This window comes from Thermothielavioides terrestris, chromosome 3 (assembly GCF_000226115.1).
Source record: "Thermothielavioides terrestris NRRL 8126 chromosome 3, complete sequence".
Classification (NCBI taxonomy): domain Eukaryota; kingdom Fungi; phylum Ascomycota; class Sordariomycetes; order Sordariales; family Chaetomiaceae; genus Thermothielavioides; species Thermothielavioides terrestris.
Window position 1 is genome coordinate 2,355,008 of NC_016459.1, and position 22,340 is coordinate 2,377,347.

The 22,340-nt window shown below is 57.3% G+C and overlaps 8 protein-coding genes across 8 annotated transcripts; 4 read left to right on the top strand and 4 right to left on the bottom strand.

Moving 5' to 3' along the window:
- Positions 1–2,063: 2,063 nt before the first annotated feature.
- Positions 2,064–3,620, bottom strand: THITE_2117096 (uncharacterized protein). Its single transcript, XM_003654208.1, has 2 exons — positions 3,284–3,620; positions 2,064–3,203 (listed from the first exon to the last, which is right to left on the bottom strand). Exons 1-2 carry the CDS (start codon positions 3,320–3,322, stop codon positions 2,268–2,270), a joined length of 975 nt encoding a protein of 324 aa, XP_003654256.1. The 5' UTR covers positions 3,323–3,620; the 3' UTR covers positions 2,064–2,267.
- A 763-nt stretch (positions 3,621–4,383) lies between these two features.
- Positions 4,384–6,309, bottom strand: THITE_2129735 (uncharacterized protein; the record flags this gene model as incomplete). The annotated part of the gene is made up of 2 exons (XM_003654209.1): positions 4,384–5,651; positions 5,724–6,309. 2 exons carry the CDS (start codon positions 6,307–6,309, stop codon positions 4,384–4,386), a joined length of 1,854 nt encoding a protein of 617 aa, XP_003654257.1.
- A 1,232-nt stretch (positions 6,310–7,541) lies between these two features.
- THITE_2117098 (uncharacterized protein) lies at positions 7,542–9,584 on the bottom strand. The gene is made up of 4 exons (XM_003654210.1): positions 9,197–9,584; positions 8,969–9,107; positions 8,774–8,882; positions 7,542–8,704 (listed from the first exon to the last, which is right to left on the bottom strand). Exons 1-4 carry the CDS (start codon positions 9,386–9,388, stop codon positions 7,831–7,833), a joined length of 1,314 nt encoding a protein of 437 aa, XP_003654258.1. The 5' UTR covers positions 9,389–9,584; the 3' UTR covers positions 7,542–7,830.
- A 651-nt stretch (positions 9,585–10,235) lies between these two features.
- THITE_2117100 (uncharacterized protein) lies at positions 10,236–11,754 on the top strand. The gene is made up of 4 exons (XM_003654211.1): positions 10,236–10,637; positions 10,712–10,980; positions 11,036–11,259; positions 11,344–11,754. The coding sequence occupies exons 1-4, from the start codon at positions 10,480–10,482 to the stop codon at positions 11,689–11,691; spliced, it is 999 nt and encodes a 332-aa protein (XP_003654259.1). The 5' UTR covers positions 10,236–10,479; the 3' UTR covers positions 11,692–11,754.
- A 511-nt stretch (positions 11,755–12,265) lies between these two features.
- THITE_2117102 (uncharacterized protein) lies at positions 12,266–13,981 on the bottom strand. The gene is made up of 4 exons (XM_003654212.1): positions 13,141–13,981; positions 12,883–13,077; positions 12,541–12,812; positions 12,266–12,439 (listed from the first exon to the last, which is right to left on the bottom strand). The coding sequence occupies exons 1-4, from the start codon at positions 13,766–13,768 to the stop codon at positions 12,368–12,370; spliced, it is 1,167 nt and encodes a 388-aa protein (XP_003654260.1). The 5' UTR covers positions 13,769–13,981; the 3' UTR covers positions 12,266–12,367.
- Positions 13,982–15,152: 1,171 nt separating this feature from the next.
- On the top strand, positions 15,153–16,691 carry THITE_2117103 (uncharacterized protein). Its single transcript, XM_003654213.1, has 2 exons — positions 15,153–16,437; positions 16,521–16,691. The coding sequence occupies exons 1-2, from the start codon at positions 15,607–15,609 to the stop codon at positions 16,644–16,646; spliced, it is 957 nt and encodes a 318-aa protein (XP_003654261.1). The 5' UTR covers positions 15,153–15,606; the 3' UTR covers positions 16,647–16,691.
- Positions 16,692–19,605: 2,914 nt separating this feature from the next.
- On the top strand, positions 19,606–19,914 carry THITE_160423 (uncharacterized protein; the record flags this gene model as incomplete). The annotated part of the gene is made up of 1 exon (XM_003654214.1): positions 19,606–19,914. The coding sequence occupies one exon, from the start codon at positions 19,606–19,608 to the stop codon at positions 19,912–19,914; it is 309 nt and encodes a 102-aa protein (XP_003654262.1).
- Positions 19,915–20,962: 1,048 nt separating this feature from the next.
- On the top strand, positions 20,963–21,866 carry THITE_2050849 (uncharacterized protein; the record flags this gene model as incomplete). Its single annotated transcript, XM_003654215.1, has 3 exons — positions 20,963–21,236; positions 21,360–21,697; positions 21,765–21,866. The coding sequence occupies 3 exons, from the start codon at positions 20,963–20,965 to the stop codon at positions 21,864–21,866; spliced, it is 714 nt and encodes a 237-aa protein (XP_003654263.1).
- Between the last annotated feature and the right edge of the window lie 474 nt (positions 21,867–22,340).

Sequence of the window (22,340 nt, forward strand, 5' to 3'; positions counted from 1 at the left end):
TTGTAGCTAAATGCCTCCTAGATAGTAAGTTGTTTAGCTATAAAGTTGTTAGTAATTATATATTTTAAAAGCTAACCCCTATCAGCTACTCCCCTATACTACTCTAGTAGTACGCCTAGGTATACTACGATACTATTAGTAGTCTACCTCTCTATAAAGAAGTAAGTAGAAGGGAGCTAGCAGCCATTGAAGTCCTAAACTATAATCGTAAATAGATACCAACCGCTATAGGCAGTCTTATAAGTAGTATCTATAATCGACAGTTGACTATACTTCTTAAATATATTCAACAGCTCTTTATATATAAAAACCAATATAGAGGAGTTCTTACTAGGGACAGTTAGCGCCTTATACTTATACTAATCAACGTAAGATAGTAGCTAGGCAATAGCTTTTGTAAATTCTAGCTCCTTAAGAACTTTATAGGACTATACCTTTCGATCGTTACGTTTACTGAGCTTAAGAGACCTACGAAGATTAGCAATCTCCTTTGTTATAACGTACTAGCTATCTACAAAGTAAAGGCGTACCCTAGCCTTAGGGGTTTCGGTATAGCTATATAGCTAGTGTTCTACTATATTGTTGCTATATCCAAAGGAGAGGAGATAGGCGATATACTCTAAAATAGCGCGTAGGCGTTTAACTATCTTAATAGCTTCTATCGGATAGTTGTAGCTATAGCGAATATCGATATTAACAGTACTATCCTTATATAGAACCTAGTAGAGAGTATAGCGATATAGCTCTATATTCCGTAATACCTTATTACATTGGCTTTGCCCTTTCGTCTTTTATAGCGTCTTCTAGAGGAGGCACCGAAATATAGTCTTCTTTTACCACTGCCTTAGGGTATCTCTCTAGCTATAGAAATATAATACCTAGCGCTATTCGACTTACTAAACTATATATAGGAGGGTAAACTAACCCTCTTTAAATTAGCGTTCCTAAATCTCTATAATATTGTTAGGAATTGCAAAGCCGCCATTTAGCGCCCTAGCCTCTAGTTTAGATAAGCGAATTAGGGATAGGTGCCTATACCTACGTCTAGAAACCTCTTCTAAGGAACTATCTTCCTTAGAGGACGATATAGAGCTACTAAGCAGCTAGATAAAGGCTAGAGCAGGACTAGGAATACCGCTCGATTATAACGATCGTAAAATCAGAGGCTTAGGGATAGGGAGGAGCTAGAGCAGTACTTACTAAGTAGCTAGATCGAGGTTAGGTTCGATAGATATATATTCTAGGACTAGGGAGCTTACTATAGGTATAGCATTAGCAATTTAACGCTAGTAATTAAATTCGCTATTTAACTAAATGGTACTTATATATTAAGGGGGATTAAAGGCGCTAATAGGCTATAAATGCTACGTTGTTTTATTGCTAGCCGCCTAGTACATCGTTTTATAGCCAACTATATAAAGTAAGCTAGTCTATAGTAGGATACTAGTCTATAGCTAGATCAATGCTTAGCAACTGCTAATAGATAGATAGTAAAACAACTTACCTAATATATCTACTAGTTGCTAGCTGTATAGCACGTCGTTTTATAGCTAGTTGTATAGTACATTGTTTTATAGCTAGCTATATAGTACGTCGTTTTATAGCTAGCTATACGGTATATCGTTTTATAGCTAGCTATATAGCACGTCGTTTTATAGCCAACTATATAAAGCGAGCTAGTCTATAGTGGGATACTAGTCTATAGCTAAATCAATACTTAGCAATTGTTAATTAGCAAATAGCAAAACAACTTATTTAGTATATCTTCTAGTTACTAGCTATATAAAGCGAGCTAGTCTATAGTAGGATACTAGTCTATAGCTAGATCAATGCTTAGCAACTGCTAATATATACTAGTAGCAAACCAGTTGACCAACTTACTAATAGGATCCATTGGATATAGACTAAATATATAGTTCCACGGCGATGCAACGTCGTAATATAGGTTAAAGCACAATGGAGGGTGGGTATGGACGCGGATTGGTTAGGGAAACGTAGGCAGGATGCAAACTAGCGACTGGCCAGCTGCTGACGCGACGTGGACGCAAGGACCACCGCGTGGAAATTGTTAAGCGGCGGCAAGAGAAGTGACTTCTAAGCGCGGGGGCCATGGTACCTGTGGGGACTTTGGAAATTAGGCTTGGCGGGACCTCTATAACCTCCAGCAACGATACGCATGCGCCGGGCGAGCAGGCAGGGTTTTGAAAAGGACATCAATTGCCGCTGCTGTGTACTACTGATCATCACATAATTATCTCGCCGGCAAGTTAATCCTTCAGGTTACGGATACCCAGCGGGTCCCACCCGCCCTCGACCATCTCGACCGTCCGCTTGGTGGCCTCGTCCAGGTCCTCCTGGGGCAGGCCGAGCACGGCGTTGGCCGTGCCGTCGGTGCGCGCGTAGTCGCTGGTCTTGTTGCTGGCCAGGAAGATGGCGCCGTACAGCTGCTTGGCGAAGCCGCGCATGTCGCCCTTCTGCAGTTGCACCTTGCCGTCCTCGATGCGCTTGGCCGTCGGCTCGTACTTGATTTGCCAGTCGGCGTCGGTGGTGCCCAGCACGCGGTGCAGGCTGTCGAGCATGTCGCGCTGCGACACGCTCCAGCTGCTGATCCGGACCGTCTTGTTGGCGAAGTCGGCCAGCGACGGCGACGCGCCCGCCTCGGGCAGGCTGAGCAGCGCCGCCAGCGCGTTGCCGCACTGGTTCCACGTGCTCACCGTGATGGAGCGCTTGCCGTCGTCGAAGAAGGTCACCTTGCGGTCCTCGATGGTGAAGCCGAACCAGCCCTCGCCCAGCCCCAGGCTCCACTCGTACCAAAAGCCGCACGCGAGCACGATCGACGTCGTCGCCCCGTTGTTCTTGGCCTCCTCGATGCGGCTCAGCACCGCCTTGCTGTACGGGTCGTCGCTCTGCCGCTCCGGGTAGCCGTACACGTTGGGCATGATGTACCGGATGCCCGCCTTGGCCGCGGCGGCGCACAGCCGGCCGTGGAGGTCGGCCGGCGCCCTCACGCCGAGCGTGATGACGAGGAACTGCTGGCCCTTGAGCACCTCGACCAGCGCGGCCTCGTCGTCGTAGTTGACTTCGACCGGCTTGACGCCCTCGGGCAGCTTGCTGCTGCCACCCGGCCGCGTCAGCGCCGTGACGGTGTGCTTGCCCGTCCGCACCAGCGCCTTGGCGAACGCACCGCCGATACGGCCGGTGGCCTGGCGGGGGGGATCAGTAACTTTTCTTAGCCAGAAGTTTGCTCATGGTTAAAAAGGAAGAAAAAACAGGCGCCACTTACGCCGATGATGGCAATCTTCTCAAGCGGCTTGGTGGACATGGTGAAGTAGCGTGGAGTACGAGTAAGTGGACGAGCAAAGACGTGTTGGAGATGAGAAACGGTTCTGAGTACCCTCGCGTGGCTGATCATCAGATGCTGGGCTAGAGGGAAAAGTAGGGAAGCATTTCGTCTTATTTTATACAGCATCTCAAGGCTCACACTCAAGGTTACACTCAAGGTTCAAACCCCCTCCCCTGCTCACACACAGAGCGCAACCATTGAAGCTGCGATTCGTCCGTCAGGGTCGGGGTTAAGCGGAGTTATGTTTCAGGGTGGTTGACGCCATGCATCCTTGCGGCCGGTCTTTGCGGCCATCAGTCCATCCGCGCCGGCCGGCAGTCGGCCCGCACTCGGCTGCTTAGTTATTCTGAACGGAGTTTCGAGCAGGTTCTCAATCCCTGCAAGAAGCGGGGCAACTTAGATCCGATCGACGATGCGCGTGTACAAAGTACATGAGATATGTACAAGCGGAGTCCGCTACGTCCGCACTCGCACACCTTCCTGCGGAGATTTGCTCGGACTTAGCGAGTTCACAACGGCAAACCTCAGGTGCTTTGTCAAAGACGACAGCACAATCACCAAAGCAGGCTCCCAATCCTCAGTCGGCGCGCTGTGCGGAAACCCGGGATTACCGGGCTTGTCTACGAACAAAAACACAGGGCTCGGATTCGCTTCTCCCATTTCCGAGGTTGGGTGACGACAACAACCACGGGTACCAAGTACTTGTTTTCGTCGGTGCCAGTGTGGCCTTCAGGTAATCTCGGTGTTGGCTCTCATTGGTCCTCGGGTATCTGAGAAACTCCGGCTGGCATGTTGGGTTCTTCAGCGTGTGCAACACACCATTCCAGACCACCTTATTTGACCAGAGCGTACTTTTCCACCTCACTTCGACCACGCGGGAGGACGGCCTTGGACAGGGTCAATTTGCTTCTCATTGCGGGCACTGCATTGCTGTATTTCTGCAGAAGTATAGAGTGAATTATGGGCACACCGGAACCCCCTTTTTTTCTGTTCCCACCCAACCGCTCCACCCACACAGCTTTTGTTTTTCTTGCCCTTTCCTACGCCGCCTGCTCCTGCTTCGCATCGGCGATGATGTCGTCGGCGGCCTTGGCGCTGAGCATCATGGTCGGGCAGCTGGGGAAGGCGCCGGGGACGACGGGCCAGGCGGAGGCGTCGACGACGCGCAGGCCGCGCACGCCGCGCACGCGGAACTTGGAGTCGAGCACGGCCATGCGGTCGCCGTCGCCGCCGATGGCGCACGTCGACGTCGCGTGGTGCGAGTACGCCTGCAGCTTGAAGAACTCGGCCTGCGCCGCATCGGTGCAGTCGGTGCCGTTCGCGCACGGGTGCTGCTCGACCAGCGGCACGGCGGGCGCCCCCGCCGCCGCGAACGACGCGCGCAGCAGGTTCGCGCCCTCGACCAGCTCGCGCAGGTCCTCGTCGCCGTGCCGCTCGAAGAAGCGGAAGTTGATGGCCGGCCGGTCCTGCGGGTCCGCCGAGGCCAGCCGCACCGAGCCCGCCTGCGACTTGGGCGCCATGTGCACCATCGCGCACGTGTACTCGTTCGGCCCGTAGTCGGTCGGGAAGCCGGGCCAGAAGCCCTCGAAGGAGAAGGCGCCGCACCAGGTGAAGATGTTGCGCTTCTTGGTCGGCGCCGACGGCGTGCGGAAGAGCAGCGTGATCAGCCCGCTGTTGACCGGCGCCGCGCCGATCGCCAGGATCGAGCCCTCGTAGTTGTCGCCCAGGTTCTCGCCCACGCCGGGCAGGTCCGCCACCACGCTGATGTTGAACTGCGCCAGCTCCTCCGCCGGCCCGATCCCGCTGAGCTTGAGGATCTGCGGCGAGTTGAACGTGCCGCCCGACACGATCACCTCGCGCCGCGCCAGGATCTGCGACACCGGCCCCGTCGCGTTCGCCACGTGCTTCGGGTCCGCCCGGTACAGCGACCCGCCCTCCATGACCTCGACGCCGATGGCCCGCGGCGTCGTGCCCGTCTTGTTGACCGTCGCCTCGTCGAACACGACGCGCGTCACGAGCGTGTTGAGCTTGACCGTCAGCGGGTACTTGGCCGGGTCGGCCAGCGTCGCGCGGATGTAGTTGTTGGGGCTGCTGCGTTTGCCCTGGTTGTCGGCGTGCGTCACCATGCTGTAGAAGGACGTCGTCTCGTCCACGTCCTTGCCCGCCGCGAGGATGTCGCGGTTGACCAGGCTGGCCACGTCGTCCGGGTTCTGGCCCGTCAGCTCGGCCAGCTTCTTGAGGATCCGCGTCTCCGGCAGGCTGTCGTTCTTGGCCCACGACATGTCGGCGACCGAGGTGGCGAGCCAGCCTGGGAAAAGCCCCTGTCAGCCGCAGACAACACACAATTTCCGATCCACCCCCATGTTCTCACGTCACCCACCGTCGTATCCGTGGCTGGCGTCGCCGGCCGGCAGGTACTCGTTCTTCTCGATGCGCTTCCAATACTTGCGCATGTTGTCGGCGGCCCAGCTGGGGTCGCCGGTCCGGTTGGCGATGGTGTCCCAGTCGTCGGCGGCCGGCAGCGAGCACACGCCGGCGTTGTGCATGGCGCAGCCGCCCAGCGTGGCGGCGCGCGGGTACTGGATGCCCAGCAGCTTCGCCCCCGGCGGCGGGTCCAGGCCGACGTAGAAGGTGCCGTCGCCCGTGTCCCAGGTGGTGTGCTTGAACTTGAGGTCGCGCGCCGCGTCGTCCGAGTGCCGGACCCAGAAGTCCCACCGCGTCGTCTCGTCGTTGGCCGCCTCGTTGAAGTTGGCGATGTCGGCGTACGTCGGGTTGTCGCCCTGGTCCGTGCCGGCCTCGATTAGCAGCGTCGAGTACCCGGCCCGCGCCAGGTCCGCCGCCAGGGGCCCGCCGCCGGGCCCGCTGCCGACCACGATGTAGTCGTACGTGGCCGACGCGGCCGGGCTGGCGTCCGCCACGATGGCCGCCGAGGCAGCGGCGAGTGCCGACAGCAGACGGTAGCGCATGGTGTTTTAACTTCCTCGGGCCTGAGTGCGTTCTCAAGACCGTGATACCTTACGCAGCCTCTGCCGGACACAGGGGAACGGGGAGATGCATCCCACACTTATATTACCAGCAGAGAGCGACGCCAGCCAAGCGTGGGCTGGCTAGCAGCCGTTGGCTCCGGTGTACTGCGGGGTCATGCTCGCTCACGCCGAGCAATCTGGCTGCAATTCCGGATATTGAGGGGCCGCTGCTGTTTCTCCAGCACCAGGACGGCTCAGATACCCAACGCGGTAGGAGAGGCCTTGCGCTGCGTTGCAGCAAGCGGCAGTAAGCGGCGACCAGGTATGCCATTGGCTCTGGCTAAACCCGTCTTTGGTGCGGAGCCGGTCGTAGTTCTCCAGGGGCAATCTGTTGGTCTCGATCCCGGCCGCTCTTAGGCGGGCGGTTATGTTGCGGATGCAGCATTTATTTGCCTTGGCGGTTCCGGTATATTGGGTGCGGGACCCGTCAGACCCTTGCGTCCGCAAACCGAGCCGTCATCCGCCTTGAATGGCTCGCTCGGATGCTCCCCGTGGGCCCGGGCCGGCCTGCCACATGGTATGTGGTGTGTACATGCGAGTATACGCTCGGCGGTGTTATATCTGCCGGTGTCAGATTTGTTCCCCGTGTCACCTCCGCTGCACAGCACCACTGATAATCGTTGCTTCTTTTCCTGCGGAAACGGGAAGTATTCGAGAACGTCTCGGATCTCAGCCGCCGGGTCCTGCAGATTTCCAGGGCCGGGGGTTTGTCCTTCTGCGTCCTAGCGACACTATTTACCCAGACAAATGCTAGTACCTTGCAGCAGCGACTAGCACACTCATATCCAATTCGGTTTCCCTCTGGCGTCCAAGGGCGAAGCTAGTTGAATGCCGCCTTCCACTGATACGCAAACAAACCCGGCCGAGCAGTTTGTTTGGATGCTCCCGTTCTCCTTCCTTCGCTGCGCGATGACCTCCTCGGAGCGCAGGTGTATTTATCAGCGTTGAAATAGCAAGAACAGCGCAGATTGAAAGCGAGTCCATGATTATTGAACTCCGTATGCACCGCCAGCCTGTTTCCTTCTCGCTCAGGGCGTCAAACTACGCCGGCGCGTCCTCGGCCACGAACTGATCGAGACTAGGCCGCAAGCCATTCGCGTGCCATCCCTTGATATGATTAAGGTTTGGAAACCCATTGACCGGCTCTACGTCTGCGTCAGCCTGGCTGGGCGGTCGCGGAGGAGTGGCGTGGTGCTGGGCGTAATCGTGATTCGGAGCCATGGTTTTCAGATCTAGTCTTCGAGGGGGCTGGCGAGAACAGCGTGATGTTGCTGGTGGGTTCTATTTGCACGTCCGCAAATGGTCGATAAATGACGAAACTCGGAGACGGTAACCATGCATCTCCTGTCTTCGGTCAACTCCCACTGGACCGGTCTATACAAAACCCTCTATGCAATGCAAGCACCTCTTTGATAGATTGCTTTATACACCCACACACCAGACCACAAACACCGGGCTCGATCAAATCTTAGGCTTCAGCTCGCGCTTCCACCGCTCGTCAATGACCATCAGCTCCCGCCTGTCCGCAGCGGCCCTGCTCCTCTCGAAGGCAGCCATCTCGGCCCGCCACAGCTGCATCTCATCCTTCAAAAACCCCGCCACCGCATCCGCGCACGCGGCAACGGCCTCCATGGCGACCAGGTGCCCGCGGCCCTCCAGGACAACCTCGCGCACGCGCCCGCGCGCCGCGCCGCCGCTGCCGCCGGCGCCCGTGCCCGTGGCCGCCATCTTGGCCCGCCGCAGCTCCGGCGTCGACATGTCGGACTCGCCGCCGAACACGTACAGCACGCTCGGCCGCAGCTCCGGCAGGCGCGAGAACGCGTACAGCGGCTCCGGCCGGTAGAACGGGTAGCCGCCGCTGCCGCTGCCGCCGCTGCCGCTGCCGCCGGCGTCGAAGTGGGCGGGGAGATCGACGGGGCGGTCGAGTGGGCTGCTGCTGCTGCCGTCGTTTAACCGGGAGTACGTTGGGCGGAGGAAGGTGAACAGCTCTTGGTGCTTGGTTGTCGTGAGGGTGACGGGCTGGTCGTCGTCGCCACCGCCGCCGCTGGTTGCGGGGGGGTTGGTGGTGGTGTTTGTGGAAGGGGGAGAAGGGTACAGCGCCGTGGGCAGCGGACGCAAGCCGTGCCGCATCCAGCGGTCGAAGACGCGCGCGTCCCAGGCCTGGTAGAACTTGCTCTGGCGGAACATAGCGGCCGCAGCAGCGCGCGACGGCCATAGGTCGCGGCGGCGGGTGGAGGCCATGGCTGGGGCGATGCCGGTTCCGGTGAGCTGCAGGACCGGGTCGAGCAGCACGAGGGAGCGGAACAGGCGCGGGTTGGACAGGGCTATCAAAGTGCTTGGCGTGGGTGAGTCCCAGAGCTGCCCTTATTTAGGGGGGCATGTGTGTGAGGAGCGGTAGGCTTACAGCTGCGCGCCGCCCATGCTGTGGCCGATGCCGACCAGCGGGTGCGGCATCTCGTCGCGCTTCTGGTTGATCAGGTGCAGCAGGTCCCTCGCGTGGTCCCACCAGCTGGCTGCAAATCAAAAATGGCAAACTGGTCAGCTTCACACACGCACACTCCCATCGACGAACGCCTCCGGCCGGCCCCTGGGGGCTTACGATCGTTGGCCAGAATAGCCTCGTTCAGCACGCCCGACTGGCCCTGGTTCCACATGTCGGCTATCCAGATGGACCGGATGCGGATGCCGCTCTTCGCCGCCCGCGCGTACAGGTCATCCCAGAGCGGCTCGTACAATTCCTGCCGGACACAGACCCACGGTCAATTCATGAGCCACGACAAATTGCATGAGCATGGAATGAGCGCATGGAATGAGCGAGCGCTTCTACCTTGGGAAAGCCGTTGGCATGGGCGCCGATGATGGTCACGTCGCCCGGCTGCGGATCGGGATTGTCCAGCGGGATGTACTGCTTGACGGCCAGCCGCGGCTTGTCGGCGTCGCCGTGCACCGTGGCCGTGACATACTCGCGCGAGTGGTGGCAATCCACCGTGTGCTCGACCACGCGGTAGAACTGCGACATGTTTGCCTCCGAGTCTGCAACAATCTAGAGCCGCCACGTGCGAGACGGGGGCGGTCAGGAGGCCGGTCTGCTGATTCCGATGGTGACGGACGGACAGTGACGGACACATGGGACACATGTGCGCCCGGCGCTTGGTGTGGTGCTGTCTGTTTCAGGCCCCTAAGAAAGGTAAACCTCGGCTCAAGCAGGGTGGGGCACTTTCCTGTCGAGGTTTCCGAACACTGTCCATGGAACCCGGTTAATCTTCTCCGCACGAACCAAGGCGTACACTCAGCAATGGCACATTCAGCATACAGACGCCAGTTCACCATAACGAGGCCTTGACAACACTCTGTTGACCAGGACAAAGCGCAAGATCGCTCGACCTGGCTGGGCGAATCGACTCGTACATGGAAATAATTACATGCGATTTGTTGGTGCTTTTCTCGGCTCCTGCAGCACCTCGCTCTTCCGTACCCTATAGTTCTCCCCGTTATGATTCATAGCAAGGCGAGCCACAAACCACATGCAAAGAGGCAATAAGAACAGCAGCTCCAGGATTGAGGGACCGCACGCGTTGAGGGCCGTACCGAGAAACATTGTCCTTGACTGGCTTTGCTCGTTCATACTTCGGGCAGGTTCGCAGTTCTCGCACGAGACTGAGGGTATCATAACACGCGACTCGGACAAAGTCATCAAAACCCTTGGCAACGCGCTCATGAAGCATGTCGTCTGCGGCTCGGGAGACGAGGCGCGGCTGGCCATCGTGCCCGCTCACATAAGCGGCGGTCTTCAGGGTCGCGTGGCCTGGCTAACACCAAGAGCGCTGATTGGCTTGTGAGCTGTTAATGGATTGTTTTCAGAGCCTCTCTTTTTTATAGCGCGCAGCCCCCTTGAAGAGACATTGAAGGACGCGTCGCTCCTTCGTCCATGGCATCATCATCCATAGGCAATACTGCGCTTCATGCTTCGCTATGGCGTTCTCCGCAATAACACGATCTGCGGGTCTCCGTTCACGTCCTTCCCTCAATCATCGGTTTCTCCCTCTCTCCTTTCTATGTACCAACCCCCGTCCTCAGCCACGTTCTTTTCCTCGCATTCCAACTACCAGCATGTCTTCGACCGCAGCTCGCCATTCAACGGCGACCAGCCAGCAGCCTCTCGCTATAGGAACACAGATCACGTCACCCTCTGGGAAGTCCTACAAAATTGATGAGATCATTTACCAGAGGTCGAGGGGAAGCATGCTATGCTGCTTGTACCGTGCAAGGTAGGTTCCGAGGTCCTTCCTGATCGAGTGTAAGATGGTATATGGCTCGGTCTGATTTTTCTCCTTTGCGTCAGCCACGAGGGTAAGCAGTATGTACTCAAGGACATTCTGCCGGGTGACTTCCAGTACATCCTGGAGCTACAGAAGCTCGTCGACTGCTCAGCCCACGTCCGAACGCTTGTTGACAGCATTCCCGATCGCCACATGTTTGTATACCCTTTCCTCGACACGAACCTACAGCTGGTCGAGACAACGGCAATTCCCCCCTCTGTCAAAAAGAACATATTGAGGGATGCGCTCGCCGGCTTGGCCGACCTTCACGACAAGGGCATCTATCATACAGGTCGGTCGTCCTCTTGTGTTGCCGTCAAATCTTGACCGCTAACCATCCTCGACAGATATTAAACCAGCCAACATCATGATGAACTCATTCAAACAGAGCGATGGCACCATTGCGTTCAAAAATGTGCAGATCACGGATCTGGAGGACGCCGTGGTGCTTCCTCCCGACTCTCAGGGCCTCGGCAAGCGCCTCTCGGGAAACCAGTTCTGGAGGAGCCCCGAAGCATGGGCGAGAGCAGCACAACATACCCCCGCCGACATCTTCTCTTTCGGCATCGTGGTAAGTTTCCCAATCCCTCTTTCCCCTACCCCAAGTCTTGACCACTACGAAAGATACTGATGTGTTTCCCTGCCTCGGTCCCAGGCTATATACGTCTGGCTGAACAGAATGGTGTTCTACTCCGACGAGGCAAACCAAGCCGCGGACCCGTCCGATATGATCCTCAGGCTGCACGTTTCTCATTTCGTCAACGACATCGACGACTTCGACGGCTTCGTCGAGTACCACGGAGGAGAGGAAGCTCCGTTCGTCCAGCGGTTCATCGGACTCCTCGATTCGTTCAACGGCGAGGACAAGAAACGAAGGCCCTTCAGCCGGTGGTATCCGGTGGACCCGCAGTTCAAGGACCTCGTTTGCAAGATGACCTGCCTCGATCCGCTGCGGCGGATCACTGCCCGGGAGGCATTGCAGCACCCTTGGTTCAGTGAGTAAGGTGTCGTAGGGCAGAGGGCGCGCACGCCGTCGGTGGGCGGCAGGGCATGCCGGGTCTCCGTGTCTGGGCTTCCAGGGGAAGTGGGAAGTTAGCAGCGAGTTGGCCTGCGGACTCGGGCTGGGGATCTATGTGACAGCCTGCCTGTATCGGTATAGACGAGGGGTTGGGCTGGCCGAGGAGAGTAAACCGGTGCCTGAGAGCCTGCTAGGGCTTTGGGTATCAATTAGCGCCCTATGACAGGCATGCTCTATCTGAGAACCGACCTCTCTCGGGCTGAGCGTGTCTCGTTGTTTGGGCAGGTTTCCGGCACCCCCGGACCGGAGCCCCACGAAGGGGGCACCCCGACATCCCGTCATCATGCATCACCCCTAGGTGGAAATATATGTCTGCGACGCATGGAGCCGGGTCTGACGGGCCGACGACATCACAGACACCCGCCGATGTACGCGAATTAGATATATTCCACAGCATTTATCGTACGAGAGCCGTAGTCTGTTCTGACAAACAAACCGACGAATAATTTAGCAAGAATCATTATGAGTTGGGCGACCAGGAAAGGAATCTAGTACTAGTCAATAGTAAACCGCCGATTCCACGGCCCTATCCGCAGACATTAATTGGTATCTAAAGCCACCCAGTGGCGTCATCCAAAATGTACACCGGGACCTCGTACGGCTACCGATCGTTGTTGAATCTCTGATGGTACCTAGTCGGAGACGGACGCGGCGCTTGGCTGTACGAGACAGTCTGCAAAGGGGTGAAGCCGACACGTAGACTGTTAGCCCAGTCTGCCACGTACCAGGGAAGGAGTTAGAAACGGGCCGGACGAGGCGCAAAAACAAACTGACCACGTCGCGCTGCACGAGGATCTCCTCCTGGGATTCGCTCGCCTCCGAGTTTGACATGTTGGCCGCCTTTAGGTTGTGGCTGTCCCTGCGTAGGGAACCCAAGGCGACGCTATTCGTGGGCGTGCCCAAGGTCGAGTTCTTTTGCATGGTGGCGCTGGTGATCCGGGTTGTGGCCGCGGACGATCCCCCCGCGTGGCCGGACCGGTTGGCGGACGAGCGCGCGTTGGTGGTGATGAGCACCTTGAGAGCGGGCAGCGTACCGACGAAGACGGCTAATATCAAGCAGGGGCCATTAGTGGTGCGAGCAGATAGACGAGACCGGGTGGAAAGAAGGGAACGAACATATCGACGCCGCGAGCGTGGACCAAACCATCAGCAGCGTCAGGTTGACGAAGCCCTGCTGGGCCAGGCTCTGGTTGGCGCGGATGATGGAGAAAACAATCATGACGAAGCCGAGGCTGAAGACGCACACGAGGCCGGCCTTTTGCTTGAACGACACCTTGATATTGTAGATGAGACGCAGCGGCATGGCCATGACTGCGGGGCGTCAGCAGGCCGACATTGAGCCGACAAGTGCGAGAGCCTGGGTCGGGGTCTTACTGCAGAGATCCGTCACGACATCGCTGGCGGTGCTGAAGTATACACTAAAGTTGCTCGACCACACGTGCTGGGGCCCGGCGCACTGGGCGAAGCGGAAGAAGTTACGGACGTCGGGCCCGCACGACAGCGAGAGCGTGACAATGCAGCCGCCGTAGACGAGAAAGGTGAAGACGGCGAGCACGAACCAGACGCGGCGGTACCACTTGAGGTCGCGGAACAGGCGAAAGTACAGGGCCAGGAAAGAGGCCTTGACTGACCAAAGCACAGTCCAGAAGAGGATGACAATGGGGAACTGGAAGCGCAGGTAATTCTCGGTCTCGGCGATGATGGTCTCGGCCGAGGTTAGCGGCACAGCGCCCGAGAGGATGCCGGTTATGTAGTACAGGCTGGGCAGCTGGACAGTCTCGAGAACGCAGAGGGTGATCAGGGAGGCGAGGGCGAAGAAGATGAAGCAGTCGTCGGCGGGTGGCGTCCGGCTGCCCGAGGGCGAGCGGAGACGGATAATAGTGCGGACGGCGACGAGAAGGAAGGCGGCCGAGCAGCAGGTCCAGATGAGGATGAGCAGCGACCGGCGCGGGAGGGTGCCGGCGTTGTCGGCGGCGTCACGGTCAGAGTCGGAGGAAGCCATCGCGTCAGACCATGACCGTGATCACTCGGCGGCGGCGGGCAGGAGGCGCAAGCTCCAACTCACGGGCTTAGCTTGGGTCCGTCATCAACGAGAGGAGGGGCGAGAGAGACCAGGACCCGGGGGAAGGCGAGGGAGGATGGATGCCATGCACAGTTATAGCGAGACGGATACCGATCCCCGCAGACATCGAATCCCCGCGTTCGTCGACCAGAAAGGCCTGCGACCGCGGGATGACCTCCGTATCTGGTGGATATCGCCTCATGGCATAAAGTTTGTTTGGAGCGTTTGCCGAGGGTTAATTCCCACAGTTACAGTGGGATGCGTGCCGAGCGCAGGCCTCCCGGGCCAACCGCAGTGCACGCCACGCGTGCCGCAGGACGGCCCGTCGACCGTCACACGTCCTGGTGTATGCCATAGGCCGAGGCGATGTCCAATATTCAGGCATCACACATTGCGCCTTGGCTGCGTCCGCATCTTACTGGATGTGGTGCGCAGACCCGTCAGGGCCGTGAACTGATCAATGCAGGGGTATCTGTGGCCGTCGGTCGAGGTCAGTGGTCGACGCCCCTATCTCGCAGACCTGAACCCCCCGCGACCAGGAGCAGTGCGCACTTTTATTGGCTCGTCCGGCGACCTCGCCGTGTGGCAACTTAAGCGCCCCCAGCGGCCAGGGGAGCCGACGGGAGTTGTGCCCTCAAGGGGCAGGATCCCTCCACAGTTGTGAAGGCAGCAATGTCTCGGCCGCTCTTTCCCTTTCTTTCTCATATACCTAACTATCAGCTTGACCACCTCCTGAGAACCCGTCTGGTGTCAGTTGAGTTGGGTTTGCCCCGACCTGTCTGTCACGTGCGGGGCTGGGCCGCCGCTTGTGAGTGTTCACGCCAATGCTCGGGGATTGGCCGGCCTTAACTCACTCACCCCCGCCCACTCTTGGGAGTTTCGCCCGCTTTCGCTTTCGTTTTGGCCATCGGGCCCCAACAAGACTCTCTCAGCCACTCATCCGCCACAGTCCCTCCCTCATTCTCATTCTTACTGGCAAAACGCCACACGCTGTCGCTTCGCAGGGCATCGACACACAACGCCATCCAGCGCACAGGGCCGGGCATCAATGGCCCCCTCCGCGACCTCAATGGCCTCGTGTGCGCGATGCCGCTGTCTGGCCCGACGCCCTGTCTTGCCAATTGCCATGATGCCATGATGTCAGCTCCTGCACCCTTGCTCCCCCAACACCCCCGGCCATTTTGGTTCGCTGACAAGGCCCCGTTCGAAAGGCCCCGGCAGCCAATATCCACGAACACGTCACCCGGGCGCTGGGCCATGCGAGTTTTGCATGCCCGCTGCCTTGGACTTCGCTGCAATGTGTGTTGGCAAGCGAATACCGTCCCGACACATCGGTACTCCGGCGCCCTTATGTGTGTTGCTCGTTCGGTACTTGCGCGTGCAATGAGCTGCATCGTCACGCCCGATCATCTGGGGTCGACGGCCTCGGGCCCTCCGGCACCGTCTCAGATTGGATTAGTGCGAGCCGCTTCCCTGGACACAAACCGCGTCAAGAGCCCGGTTCCGGGGGAGAATTTTCGCGAACTTGGTCCTATCGGGCATGGTTGCGCCGCTCGCCATGTTGACCGCCACGTTGCCGAGCCGACGTGATGGGTCGGGTCCGAGGACCTGACGGCAGGAAAAAAAAGTTCGATAGTCGACCTTATGGCTGCGCTCGGTGTGGAGATGTGGCTGGTTCTGGGGATGATCGTCCGTTGCTTAAGACGCCAGCCTTTCCCTGGCCCATTCTGTCCGTTCTGGTTGGGAAAAACAATGACTGCGAGATTTGAGACACCACAATGCTTCGACGATCCAAGTTCAACCTCACATCGCTCGCCGCCAGAACCTGGGCTCTGGTCTTGGCATTGGCGCTCTTTCTGCTCGCCCCGCAAGCACACGCCCTCCCAACGCAAACAGCATGGCCGCCACACTCCAAGAGCGTGCGCCCGCAGCGCCCCTGCTTTGCGCAGCGCAACTTCAACACCATTTCGCGCATCTACAATCTGACCGTGTACCCCAACAATGTGCCCATCATCCAGGCCGGCGGCGCCGCCGTGCCCCGCGGGCTCTTCAGCCAGGACGTGGTGGGGCGCGTCGATCCCGTCGGCAATTTCACCAGCTTTGAGGACTCGATCGAGTACTTTTTCGCCCTCGCCCCGTTGCCGACGGGCAACGCCGCCGAGGCCGCCATCACAGGCTACCAGATCACCGAATTCAGCTCGCAGTGCCGCGACGTCGCCTCCTCGGTCGTCTACCTGTACTGCAGCGTGTGGAACCCGGGCCAGGCCGACCACCTGAAACCGCTGCCGCCACTGAAGCAGGTGGCCTTCTGGCGCTTCGACAAGCACGGCGCCGTGCTCTACTACGACGCCTGGATTCCCAATTTGAACAGCTGGGTCCAGACGACCACGGCGGCGTACGTCGGGGACGCCGCCTACCAGGCCGCGAGCATCGAGCAGATCTGCGGCGGCACGCAGGCGCGGTGCACGGGCGCCAACACGCAATGGAACAGCACCGCGGAGTGCGTGGCGGCGCTGTCGGCGAAGCCGTACGGCACGTACGACGAGGCGTGGGGCGATAATATCGTCTGCCGCAGCATCCACCTGGTGCTCACCCAGGTCCGGCCCGATGTATGTCCTGCTTTCCCTGCTGTCTGGCGCTGCAGAACCAAGCAAGCTTGGAGAAATGAGGCTAACCGCAGCTCTGAAAACAGGTCCATTGCCCGCATGTCGGCCCTACGGGCGGCGGCAAGTGCGTGGACATTGCGTACCCCGAGAACTACTTCTCCGACGAGGAGCTGTATGGACAGCCCGCGGGCGAGACGTTTATGTGTAAATGAGCAGGCGAGAAGCGACGCAGGCACGCGCACACGAGCCACGAGACATGAGCACCTCAATAATGTTTAGTTAGACGGGGAGGGAGGCTACTTTGCGTTTTGCCAACAGGCACATGAGATAGACCTTACGACGACACGACGACACGACTGTACTTGGCACGGCTGGGAGGCTTACTTCTTTAGGGGTACAATATCCGGAAAAGAATGTGCTATGGATGGCGGCGGATTGTTTTTGTCAGTCTTTACATTTGCTCACACACAGCCCGAGTCAGAATACACTCACTCTGCAGAAGCTGCAAACTTCTGTCAGGTTTTCTGAACTTTTCTTCGGACGTTTTCAAAAAGATCGAACACAAAACTCGCAAGAAGAACGAAAATACGCCACGTAGCCCGAGTATGTGACCGCCGACGTCCTGCTAGCTTTCAGAACCGACCAACCCGTAATCCAGAACCATTAGGTGATCATTGTTCCCCTGCTTGACACAACCACTTCGATATCGGCAACAATTAAACAAAATCACTGCCACACACACTGTTATTGCCTCCAGCAGCAGCCCGTCGGAAGACATAAGCTCTCCGAGGACACTGGGGCCCCCTGCCTGCCCATTGTATCCTGCCTACAGGAGTATAGGTCGAGCTCGGAGACTGGAACTTCGCTCGAGGCGGACTACGTTGGTGGGGAGGGCAAATTCGCACTGGACTCAAGGAAAGAGAAGAAGAAAGAGAAAAAGAAAAACAAAAATCAAAGCGAATAATGAAACTTACACTTGGCTGGCCATAAATCGATGTTTCGTTGTTTTCGCTTTTGTTTAGAGGATGAGTGACGCTGTCCAGCTGGCCAAGGCAAGCACACACGGATGGATAGGTGAACATTGAAGAAGCACACACGAATGAACATTGAACAAATGGATTTTCAGGGTCACCCAACCTGCTTGCACTCTGCTGGTCATGATTCTGTCCACAGCATCTGCGTGCATAGGAAACAGACAAGCGTGCATGTAAACTGCTTGATGTGGATAGGTTTAACCAGCCATCAAATCACCGCAATCGCTTGCCTTCTCATATGTGTTTTCTCCCTGTTGTGATGTTTGGACCGGAGTCAAGCCCCTTGTCCAAACTGGTGAGTCAGTGAATCGCCAGACATGGCTCCAAGTTAAATACCCAAGTACAGGTTACCTCCTGAAGAGAGTATCGCTTCGTGCTGGACCAACAGATCATTGCTAGCTCAATCAGTGACTCTATAACACCAGAGCTCAAGTACCTTATGGATCTTTCTTGAACAGGCTTGCTCAATGACCACTGCTGCCAATGGCTGAGGCAAGAACGAGCAAGCCGACCAGCTGGCAGCAGGGAACGCATCTGGATCTTCGCGTTGACCTCCGTCCGATCTTGACGCGTTCCTTGACGCGACTTCCCATAACCGTGCTTGCGAAGTCAAGAGCGGTTGAAAAATTTGTAGATAGAACCCAAGCGACTTGATCTCGATTTTCTTTCCCTTCTCAGCGACCAGTGTCCTCTTGAGACTTCCATCCAGACAACAGCTTTCGTTCCCAAGCGCCTTCAAAGTCTTCATCTTCAGCGCTTCCAACGGTCTCTTCTCCAGCGGATTGTTCTCTCCCAGCTCCCTCGAAGCACACCTTCCCAACCTCACCGACACCTCGGCCTCTGCCCGCACCGCATCAGACCGAAACAGCAAGATGTGCTTCACAATCAAGTACATCTGTCCCTGGTGCAGACAGCCCTCCGGCCACAGCCAGACCGAGGCCTGCGCCCTCGGCGACGAGTGCGCCCTCGAGTACGAGTACTCGCGGCCGATGAAGGCCAGGCACTTCGAGGGGTGGCACTGCGCCACGCCGGGCTGCGCGTACAGCCGCGACGGCCGGCAGCAGGAACGCGCCGACATCCTCGCCATCCTCGGCGCCATCAGAGAGGGCAGGGAACCCCGCCGCGGCGAGGGCAGCGAGGGTAAGTTACAACGATGGTCTTTTCAAGGCACCCGAAGATGCTATCGAATCTCTGCTGACGATCGATTGCGGACAGAGAGCGAGGCCGAGTCAAAAAGCGAGGCTGAGTCGGAGAGCGAGTCCGAGTCAGAAAGCGAGGACCCGGCCGGCCGCGAACCCGGCGAAGCCTAAGAAGACGGCCCGAACCAGCGCGCCTGGCGGGACGTTGCCGGCCTCCCGGCCATCGACGACGAGACATCCGCGCACATCGACGACCTGCTGAGCCAGATCGACGACCAGGTCGCCGCCGCGCGGACGCCTCGCCAGTGGACTTGGATGTCGGCGGGACCAGACCCGATGGACGGGACTGGGTCGGTACTCTCTGCGCCTTGCGCGGGTTGCTCGTGCCCGTTGTCGCCCGAACTGTGAGCGACCTCTTCTCTGGCCGACTGGAGAGTATGCCTCTCGGATGTCTGAAGCTCGGACGGCCGCAGGGTGGTACGATCGCTATCATCCTCCTGGCTGCCCGCCGAGGACGAGCTCTTGTTGGTGCTGCGTCAGCTCAAGCTGACGTACCAACAAATCCACAGTGTATGTACATCCATACCTGACGCTCCTGCCGTCCCGAACCCAGCTGGTGTCTTTGTGCTTGTCAGCCATCTAACCTCGATGCTATTGTCAGATCTTCCTGCCGCGCCATCCCGCCAATGGCTGCGAGTCTCGCCGCTCCGCCCTCAAAAAGCAAGGACGTTGAGAAAGACTGCGGTGGGTGAACGACTTTGTTCCGATTCGGGGGACACCACGGGAGAAGTGTTGGGATGAAGAGCGGGTCACAAGCTATATCGGAGGATATACGAATCCGGCGAACTCGAGCACATTTGTCAATCTACACGGCCACCTGGTCCACTCCTTTTCCACTCCTTCACGTGGTTGTTGTCGACGAGTTCAAGTTGGGCCCTGGCATACGACATGTTCCGGCAGAAGGGAGCGGAAATTATCACTTATCAGTTGCGGAGAGAATGGAAAGGGAGACGTATACCATCACGTCATTCAACAGGCGGGCACTTTTGAACATCCTCAAGGACAGCGGCTTTCCACAGAATACGCCCCAGATCCTGTACACCGACAGCCTCACCGCCCGTCTTGCGGTTCTGAACCCTCTGAACGTGGCCAGAATCCGCTGCATCGACATTCGATACAAATGGATCATCGAACAGGTCAAACAGGACAAGTTTGCGGTGCAGCACATCAGAGGAATAGAGATGCCCGCGGATGGGCTTGACAAAGCCACCGGGCAGGGAACAACACCACAGGTTTCGTGGTTCTGATTGGCATGACTAAGATGGCCATCCCATGGATTTGAGAACAGGAAGATGGGAGATTGGTTTTGAGCCTGGAAAACGCAAAAAAGGCGTGTTTCGATGGATTTGCGTTTTGCCGCGCATTTGCCTGGTATGCCTGTTTTCCATCCTGTGCAGATATTGGATTCAAGACCGCAGATATTGGATTCAACACCGCAGATACTGGGCTCCGGTCGGCTCTCCGCGCTCTTGCTTTCCCTCCCCACCCTGATCGAAGCACCGCCAGCAACGGTAGGTAGATGGCAGGCCGTATCTCGTTTAATGGCGATTTCGGGGGACAAACGAGCAACAAAAATAATGAGAGACTAGAAAGTGTCAAAAGGAAAGAAACGGTCGACATCGTTCGAGGCATCATGGTTTTCATCTGATCTGAACGGCCTTGGCCTAGAGCGGCCGGCTCCGCTGTCTGATGAGGTCAAGGTGTTAGGGATCTGGAACATCTGGAACTTTTCGGAGCAAGCAGCCCGAGAAGCCAGGTTTTTCACCAGTTGTACGCCTTGGAGAGCCCCCAAAAGGCGGTTTGAAACTGGGGTTGACGTTTCGTCGCGGTTGCTCGGTGGGTTGCGAACAATGGAGACACAACGGAGGCAAGACATCGCCCGATTTGCGAAATTTCCCTCGCTTTCGACTGTTTGGCCTTGAGCCAATGGCCAAAGCAGACAGCTCTTTACATTGTCATCGAAGAGAATAATGCCATTATCAACCGCTTCCCTGAAAGGAGAATACCTATTTCTGGACAAAGACTTGCGATGAGGTAGCTCAGGGGAAAACAAAGAAAGGGACATAGGTCCCTCATGGTTCGTCAGGTTCAGATTTCAGGTCAATTCCGGATCAGGAACACAAAGATTGGTAAGGAGGACTCAAAAGGATGCTAGGTACGGACGCTTTTGGGCGCGTCTCATAAGATGTGACCGCGGAAGAAACGCGCAAGGGGAGCTTGAAAAATCCAAACACAAGATCAAACACGTGCTATCTGAACTTCCTTCGGGAGAAACCAATCCCACGATCTGTACAGATGTGTATCCACGCCGTCCGGCTCTGCCCCGGCTGCGGCGCGGCAACCAACTTCCGCGACTTGGACGCCTGCGACCAGGCGCTGCACTGCCCCGAGACCCGATCATACGAGCTGCCGCTGCGCCGCGAGCACTTCCACAAATGGGACTGCCCAACGCCCGAGTGTGCCTTCAACAATACGCACCTCCGAGACGTCGAACGCGAGTATCTGCTGGTGCGTCTCGCGCAGAAAGGGGGAGACCCTGAGGCGCTAATCCCTCCGTTGACGGCCGATGGTGAGTTCTGCGGATGATGGCATGGAGTGTAATAGGGGAAGTTGATAGCTGACTGGAAAAGTCACACAGAGCTTGCGTTGCTGATGACCATCGACGAAACGGCCCCAGTGCCGCACCTCCGAGTCCACGTCCCTCCTGATACGGCCCATGGCAGTAGCAGCGCTCAGGTCGCTAACGTGACCAACCATAGCAACGACGGCTTGGACAGTAAGACTGTACAATCGGCCTCGCGGCAGTCAAAAAGCAGGATGACCACAGAGAGAGTCAGGGTATCAGAGTTGCCCGGCAGCGTACAGCAGCAGATCCAGGCTCTCGTGGACACCATTGCGTCGAAACGTCAGGCACCAAGGGGACGCACATGCTCAGCCGCTTCGCCGCGAAAGTCGGAGCGGTGGCTCGCAGAGGAGGAAGAGCTACTGCTGCTCCTGAAGAATAACGGGTTCGGGTACAGTCAGATTGAGGTGAGATAGTTCATGGCGTTCTCATATCCAGATCACCTTTCTATTCTGACTGACATGGGGTTAGCAGGACTTTCTAAGCTGGCGCCACATAAATCCGCTTCGAAGACGGGTTACCAAGCTACAGCGGAATGGGGAGCGGAGAAGAAGCGAGGGGGCAGTAGGAAGATGAAGATGTAGCTGTAAGTATTCAAGTATTCGCGGTAGACGGGCACCACCACTTGGAGGTCACTAGGTACATACGTGTATGTGTGCGAAGTAAATGCAATCGAGTAACTTCTGATTCGGCGGATGAAGCAACGCCTGGGCCCCCAGACCCTGGAGAGGGTGGAGGGTAGCGATACTGAGAGTAAATACTAGTAATGAGCCCAAAGGACTGCATTCATCTTGAGCTCAGGATGAGAAAGATTGTTCCAACCCTCCCTAATCACACTCTCTCGTCCTTACCTACCTACCTTAACCTTAGCCCCACAGATTCAAAGCATCTTTCGGCTTCGGAAACAGCGGGCTAAGGCCATGCTCGATACAGTCCCAGTACTCCTCAGCCAGCGCGTACTCGACAGCCTCCTTCAGGCCGCCCGCGACATGCCACGGCCGGCACAGCGGATGGAAGTCGTGCACGGCCGTGGGCAGCGGCTGGCTGCTG